The sequence below is a fragment of the Larimichthys crocea genome, chromosome VII (genome assembly GCF_000972845.2).
Source record: "Larimichthys crocea isolate SSNF chromosome VII, L_crocea_2.0, whole genome shotgun sequence".
In the NCBI taxonomy this organism is placed as follows: domain Eukaryota; kingdom Metazoa; phylum Chordata; class Actinopteri; family Sciaenidae; genus Larimichthys; species Larimichthys crocea.
The window spans coordinates 20,029,533-20,037,072 of NC_040017.1; the positions used below are offsets into that span (position 1 = coordinate 20,029,533).

Below are 7,540 nucleotides of genomic sequence, written 5' to 3' on the forward strand. Positions count from 1 at the left end.
ACTGCACGTTAAAAGTGGCTGAATTTGCACCTGAGGCCTTTGTGCATGTATCAATTTACATCTCACCAACTGTGCCTGACAAAGACACTTCTTTTATGAGTTGTTATGTTATCAACACGCTGAGCAGCAGCGATGGAGAGTTGACCGTTGTGGCTTTTGGGGGTGCGTTTCAGCGTTAAGTGTCACACCAGCTTCTCTGTCTCTTTAAATCTCTTTGTCTTTCACACCCGGGCCCATCTACACACAACCACTCAAATCAAATCAAAAAATCCCCAAGGACTCTGCTTTCGGACGGTGGGGGGAGTGGTGCCCCATCTCTTTCTCTCTGGGATGGCTACCGGCTGAGTGTAATAAAGGCCTTTGTTATGCTGCCCTGCTGCAAATCTCTGTTGTTAAAAGCACAATGGGGAAGGAGCACCAAAATGTGAAATCCACACAGCTGAAAATGTTGAATCGATCAAACAAATTAATTATTGATTCTGGGAACAAAGAACCCAAAACATGGGATAAAAATATATAAGTGATCACATCAGCTCAGACGGTTTGTGGTTGTCAAAATGATCCAAGTTAAGAATATGTATGTTTTGAGCATGATGACTGTCTGTGTGTCGTACCTGGAGTGGTGCAATAAAGATAAAAATTGAAGTGGTTTGAGTTTCTCTTTGACAGAGCATGTGTCCACACAGGTTTAACAGGTGCACATCTGCTAGGATATTGTATACAGTAACCTACCAACGGTAAATTTAAAGTGACCGCACACTGTGTGCAGGTTGCCATAGTTAGAAAAGTGCCTTTAAGTTCCCAGAAAGTGACTTTTTAAGTTAATAAAATGCACACTGTGTGACATAAAGTCATCAAACAAAAACAATGCCAGCCATTCATCAATCACATCATGCATCACAGGCTCACTTACTTGTCACTTCAGTTTCAGATTTCCAAACCACGTTGTCAGCTTCCTCACAAAGTCTTGCCACTTTGACCAGAGCAGTAGTCCTGGGGGCGCTGAGTGTCCATGACACGGCGCACAAATGTGATTTGATCAGTGATAGTCCCAGGCGGTGTGGTTACATGGACGGAGGAGAATGTCCCAACAACTTCACTGGTGTGGGCAAGTACCCACCACTACATCAAGCACAGTGCTTTTTCAAATGACTGCTACTGGTGTGGGACCAGTGGATTTGGGAAAAAGGTGGACTGGATTTGGGAGTGGACTAGTTTTCCACAGAGAGCCAAAGAGATACTCATTCATTCATGCAGGCCGTCCAATCAAAAATCAGACAAACAAACAAAGGAGAAAAAAGACGTTTTACTAACATCAACATCTAAAATCTCATTATTACCAGTGTGAATATTTCTGTTAATTAATAATGTTAATTAGATCATTTGACTCATTGTGATTAAGTTTTAATTCAGTTATTTTGCAGTAGCATTTAAAAGGTGATAAAGAAAAAAGTGTTCCTCGACTTCTTTAAGTGATCTTCTTGCTAATCAAATAGCTACTTCAAGATCAAATGATTAATAATTAATTATATAATCCAGTATACTGCCCACGTCTCCAGTCAAACATGGGAAACGTTCCTGCCTAGCACAAATATTTGGCCACATCTGAGTTGCGATAAAAGTTGCAGTCTTAAATTTACAGCACTAATTCTCTGTGATCTCCACCTCCACCTCTCTCTCCCCCCTTGGTGTCCGTCCCCGCCATGGTTTCCCTCCCACTCCTCCCCTCAGTGACAGTTCAAAGTCTGGCAGCAACAGCCTTGAAATGCACCTTACAATTTAAACCAGCCCACCAATCACGAGCCTCTTGGGCCGTAACAGTCGCTAGTAACATTTGCACAACAAAAGAGAGGCGAGCTGATTCATCAACACCACCACCACCCCCCCGACCGCCTACCTCCCCTTTCCCTTCCTCTGTGACTCCTCCTCTCCTGCCTTTGTGCTCGGACCCAAAATCCCATTCTACCCCTGTGACCCTCCTCCCCTTTGCACTAATCTCCTTGCGCCCATTGGACTGAGTACTGCAGTACTACCTCACCCTGCACCCCTCAGGACACACATCACAGTCTTGCCTTATTTGCAGGCCCTCCTCCTCCTCATCCTCCTCCTGCTCCTTCTCGCATGGATGAAGCATGTATAACAATGACAGTACATGGAGGCACAAGGTGTCATTTTGGCAATCACATGAGCACAATCCTGGAGCTTACTCTCATAGGTAGAAAATCAGTTCCTAAAAATCTTTAATTCTTCAGCTGTGTGTTAATTTCTATGCTATATAACTATATGAAATCAAAGACTTCTTTTCTGCTCTATACCGATGCTTAAATACTCTAATGTCGTGGTCATATTACAGCTACAAGGACCCTCTTTATAGGTACTTAAAGACCCCCACACATACACACAACATGTATGGCTCCCATGGGGTTTGAGGACAGCCAATATAGAGTTTAGCCTTTGTATTTCACATTTGGCGTTTCTATAGCAACAGTGATCTCAGAGAGGGACAAGTGGACCCCCTCTCTCCATTTTGAACACCATTAACATACCCCGCCCCCGTCTTGTGTTTAGTGGGGTGTCCCACACACACACACACACACACACATAGAGGAGTTAGCCGTGGTTTAGTGGGCTAAAGTGAAAGCCGAAGGATTAGTATCAGGCAGAACAACCTTTTTAATCACTTCTAACTTCTAAAGATCGTGGAATACAGTGAAAAATAAACCATGAAGCTTTACGACAGGCGAGGAATGTAACGTAGAAATTAGAGCTCTTGTTGTTTGTGATATCAGAGAAACTGTTTTCATAACACTGAGAAGCCTGTGAGATTAGTCTGTCAGATTAGTAATGGATGGCACCTTTTTTTTTTTAGCCTTTTAAACTCCTTTTTAGATGCATTGATGTATCAGTTGGCAGTACAAATAAAACAGTGAGTGTGCGCTGTCACGTTTTGATCATTTCAGAGCTCTGTCTTGGAACAATCAGTCACTTAGTGCATCAGCTCCTCTTAAAGATCCTCTTCATCAATCTGAATACAGCACTGTCCCAGACAGCCTTGGAGGCTCTCTCCCAGAGGCTGTCCTGCTTCCACAGTCCACGCCCTTTCCTCTCAGCTCTGACCTCTGCCCTGTGCAGCCGCTTGTGGAGACGCCAGTAGAGACGAGAGTCAGGCAGGACTCCGACAACAGGCGCAGTGCGAGCCAGACCCAGCCTGAGGACCTCTTCGTTCACACAGTAGCTCCACACCGACCCCTTCTGGAGACACGAGGGAAGGCAAGGAAATGACTTAATAGAATAAAAACTCCCATCAGCCTGACATTAAGCAAACAATTAAGACAAATGGGCTCCATTTGTCTCCATTATTAGATCCCTCACCCTGCTTTGAGACAGCAAACAGTGTAGCGTGTCGTCCTCTCGGCTGATAAGTTTGAGCCACACTGTTTGGGCAGGAGCCAGGTTCTTCTGCAGCCATACCCTGCCCTCTGGAGTCAACTCCACCCCTGCAAGATGGACCAGCAGCGGGGACGTGGACACACCTAAAGAGGACCAAAAAGAGCTATTAACCAAGCATGCTATAGTAAAGGTTATAGCTGTAGTAATGAGCATTGTGTAGAATACTTTATATGGTTAGGGTTGGCTTTTGAGGTATTGAGATTCAACGGCAAAAATTATGAAGTACAAATATATGAATGTCTATGAAAGAAATGCCAGTAAATGATGTTTGTGCAACAGCTACAGAGGCCAAACAAACACAATGAGTCTAACCAACTTTAAAACGTGGGAGGTCAAGTAAGACAAAGGTAATATCTGAAATAGCTGCTCACACTGAAGCTGCTGATGGAGCACTCTCTATAAAGCATAAGCTGATTGATTTTATTGCTCAGTAAACACCATGATCTGATAACACAGCTAACAAGCTTACCTGTCACTCCCACTCATGAAAAGATGATCAAATGCAACACAGTCTGACTTTACAAAATAAAAATGTCACAATGACAATTTTGGTGTAACAAGATTGAAACATCCAACAGGTTACTCTTGTGTAGGCATACAAGATTGATGATTTCACTTCACTTCAAATTACCTTTGTGTTTTGAAAGTACCGTCGAGAGGACCGGCAGATAAATCGGGACATGTTCCACTTCAACTCCCCTCTCTGTGATCGAATGAACTTTCCCGCGAAGGCTGACGTTCCTCTCGATGAAGCGAGCGGGGATCTCAGACGCAGCTTGAAATTTGGTGATCTGAAGAGGCGGAATGAGACAGTTGAGTCAGTGGCAACGTTTAATGACTCATTCGGGTAAAATGTGTGAAAATGCATTTCATATTTTACATTGTTATAATGCACAATGAGATCAGTAATTAGAGTAAATAGATGGAGACTTTTGGTCTTAATCAAGCTGTTAGTCGGCGAGAATCTTTATAGTTTCCACTTTACTGAGGAGTATTAGCAGTGGTGGACTGTAACTAAATACATTTACTGTACTCTACCTAAGTACAGTTTTGACGTGCATGAGTATCTTCATTTTATGCAGCTTTATACTTTCAGAGGGTCATTATTACTCCATTGCATGTATCTGACAGCAAGAAGGTTCCAGGGTTGAATCTCAGCTGGGGCCTTTCTGTGTGGGGTTGTCTCTGAGTTCTCCAGCCTTCTCCCAAACAGGAAGGTTAACAGGTCTAAGACTCTAAATTGGCCATAGTGGTTTGTCTCTATGTGCCCTGTAATGAACTAGCAACTTGTGCAGAGTGTACCCTGCCTCTCACCCCCAGTCAGCAATCACGACCCCAATGAGGACAAGCGGTTGCTGGATGGAGGATCCAGTACTTTTCTAGTAATACACAAAGTATCAAAAATTGGCTCCACATTGACGACCTACAACATTTAAATCCTCTGGATTGTAACAAAATATTCCATAACTGAATAGCCTAGCGCTGCCACGATAACAGATTTTCACTGTAAAGTTATTGTGGTGATGATAACGATATAATCTATCAGCCAAACTCATGCTTAAAGGATCAGTGTGTAGGATTTAGTGGCATCTAGTGGTGTAGTTGCAGCTTGTAACCCCCTCAACTCACGCTCCTGTTCCAAGCATGAAGGAGAAACTACAGTCGCCGCAAGACGTGTGAGAAGTGCGAAAGATTGTATCTAGAGCCAGTGTTTAGTTTGTCTGTTCTGAGCTACTGTAAGAACATTGTGGACACCAGGGAAGAAAACCTGCTGCACTTGTAGATATTAAAAGCTCATTTTAAGTTACCAAAATACATAAAGATTCTTATTTTCAGGTGATTACACACTAAGAAAAAAACATAGTTATGAATATTATACTACATTTATGCTATATTCTGTAGATAGAGACGCCTAAATCTGACACTGGACCTTTAACTTTTTTTATGTATTCACACTCAGCGGTGCATTACTGCCACTTAAAAGCATAAACAGAGAGAAAAGAATGAATGGATCATATGTGCATTATACTGTATATAACACCACATCAATATTTCATTTTTAAACATCACGATTATCGTTGGTATCAGTATAACGCTGCGCTTCTGGGTCTAATATCAGTTTGAAGAGAGCCATTCTGCATAATTTTATACTCTGGGTGTTTTTCTGTCTAATGCTTTTGTAGATTTACTCATGTAACGTATGTATGTAAATGTATCCTGAAACAAAGTGCGGAATCTGTTATTTTATTTAGGTGATAAAATGTGCATTAAAACCATAATGTGCCACACATGCGTGTCTTTCTCTCTTACCAGTTTGATACTCCTTGCTATGACAACAACACCAGTAACTGCCAGCACGGTGCTTATGTTCTGCGGTGAGAAACAAGAGAGCAGTGAAGGGTTTAGAGTTGGCAGAGGATGACAGTGATACCATCAATCCAGCTGAACATGTACAAGACAGTGACAATTATGGAAGACTTTGACAGATACTGTGGTGACACAGGGGGCATCAAAAGCCCCACTGGGGACAACTGGTGATGGCTGACAGGATAACTGGTGCAGAGGGAGGGAATCTGTCCTGAGAGTCCAGATTTTTGTTCCTTTAGTCCCTCTATTACTAATAATTAGGCTAAAGACTAAATATCCATGCAGGTGAGGTGACCATGTTGCACATCCATGCCCATGCACCACCAGTCATTCCTAGGTCACACAAAGGGAGGCTCCTACCCGCACAAGCGTTAAATTATCATCTGCAAACTGAGATATTATAGACACGACGTTATGAGACGACTGGTTTCCTTGATCTCTTTGTTGTCTGTCACTCCTTCCCTCAACAGTTTCTATTTCTCTGGAAGTCTCCGGCATGTTGTTGACATTTTCTCGATCATCTGACGCTCCGCCTGCTTTAGGGGAGGGACGTACAAAGGGTAACGCATGCGTAAAAGTCTCCGCCCTGTGGCTTGGTGTGGATATGACAGGAGGATGGCGTTGAATGTATGAAAATATATAGTTTGTTATTTAAAATATTTGCACTGTGAATATCTGAGTTTTGAAATGTTTCAGCGCACTAATATAACAGAGGATAAAAGTTGCTCATGCACATTGCAGCTTAGATCATATGGTCAATATATAAACATATTTTTCTGCACAATTTAACCTAAATAACTTCACATTTGCAGGATAATCAATGCACAAACAAAAGGCAGCCAATGCAGTTTAAAGTTATTTAAATCAAGTTTATAGTAATTCATAATCTGTGCAAAAAAATTTGACTCCAGTTCACAATTGTACATACAGGTATAGACATAAGTACAGTTTAAAAGACAAGGGACAAGACAGGTAGATGCAAAAACATAACATAAAACAACATGAAACATACACATAAAAAATAACTATATACATATTTAAATGGTGTGTTATATATATATATATATATATATATATATATATATATATATATATATATATATATATATATATATATATATATATATGCATAAATATTATTGTGTTTTTCTGTTTAAATTACCCCTACTTACCATAGCTTTTATATTTATTTTATTTATCTACTATACTTCTATAGTGTATATTACACATTTTCTTTTATTCATTGTCTAATCAAATCTAGTCTAGTGCAATGGTGCAGGTGGTAAGATTGATAGATAGATAGATAGATAGATAGATAGATAGATAGATAGATAGATAGATATAACACAGTATCCATACGTTAAAATTGACCTGATTATATTTTGTAGAGGGGGAAAAAAATCATTTTGAAAGTATTTGAATTCACATGCAGAAGGCAACACACACCAGGAAACATCCCGTCCTGCGATTAAGCTTTGGCCTCACATTAGTCCCGAGTTCTTTTAGACTCCATCTAAAAGACTTTAAGCATCCACAAAATATAATCTAACAGAGAAATTAAACATTTGTAGCAAAATTATTTAAACATTTGCATAGGATTTAAATATGTACAGAAGAATTTCTAAAAAAAAAAAATGTGCAGAGGAGTTAAACATTTGCATAGAAAATTAAATATATAACTGTGTTAAGAAGTTAACCCGTGCTAAACATCTATACAAAAACT

General features: G+C 40.6%; 2 protein-coding genes across 3 annotated transcripts in view; both read right to left on the reverse strand.

Moving 5' to 3' along the window:
* plch1 (phospholipase C, eta 1) overlaps positions 1 to 1,121 on the reverse strand; it is a 58,686-nt gene extending 57,565 nt beyond the window's left edge. The window contains exon 1 of the mRNA XM_019269923.2: positions 914 to 1,121. The gene's annotated coding sequence lies outside the window, so the exon portion shown is untranslated. The remainder of the gene's footprint in view (positions 1 to 913) is intronic.
* A 1,536-nt stretch (positions 1,122 to 2,657) lies between these two features.
* c18h3orf33 (c18h3orf33 homolog (H. sapiens)) lies at positions 2,658 to 6,616 on the reverse strand. 2 transcript variants are annotated; one of them, XM_027279991.1, is made up of 5 exons: positions 6,178 to 6,616; positions 5,761 to 5,820; positions 4,082 to 4,241; positions 3,373 to 3,533; positions 2,658 to 3,249 (listed from the first exon to the last, which is right to left on the reverse strand). In XM_027279991.1, exons 1-5 carry the CDS (start codon positions 6,313 to 6,315, stop codon positions 2,995 to 2,997), a joined length of 774 nt encoding a protein of 257 aa, XP_027135792.1. In that variant the 5' UTR covers positions 6,316 to 6,616; the 3' UTR covers positions 2,658 to 2,994. The 2 variants fall into 2 exon arrangements, with proteins under 2 accessions (XP_027135792.1, XP_010747674.3); XM_010749372.3 differs by having other exon boundaries at positions 2,658 to 3,252; positions 6,178 to 6,379.
* Positions 6,617 to 7,540: the final 924 nt, after the last annotated feature.

Excerpts from the sequence above, each read along its gene's own strand:
- c18h3orf33 (XM_010749372.3), bottom strand. The coding sequence starts at position 6,315 with ATGCCGGAGACTTCCAGAGAAATAGAAACTGTTGAGGGAAGGAGTGAC. Across the intron at positions 5,821-6,177 it reads ATAATTTAACGCTTGTGCGG|AACATAAGCACCGTGCTGGC; the intron begins GTAGGAGCCTCC and ends TTCTCACCGCAG. Across the intron at positions 3,253-3,372 it reads GTTTGCTGTCTCAAAGCAGG|AAGGGGTCGGTGTGGAGCTA; the intron begins GTGAGGGATCTA and ends TCGTGTCTCCAG.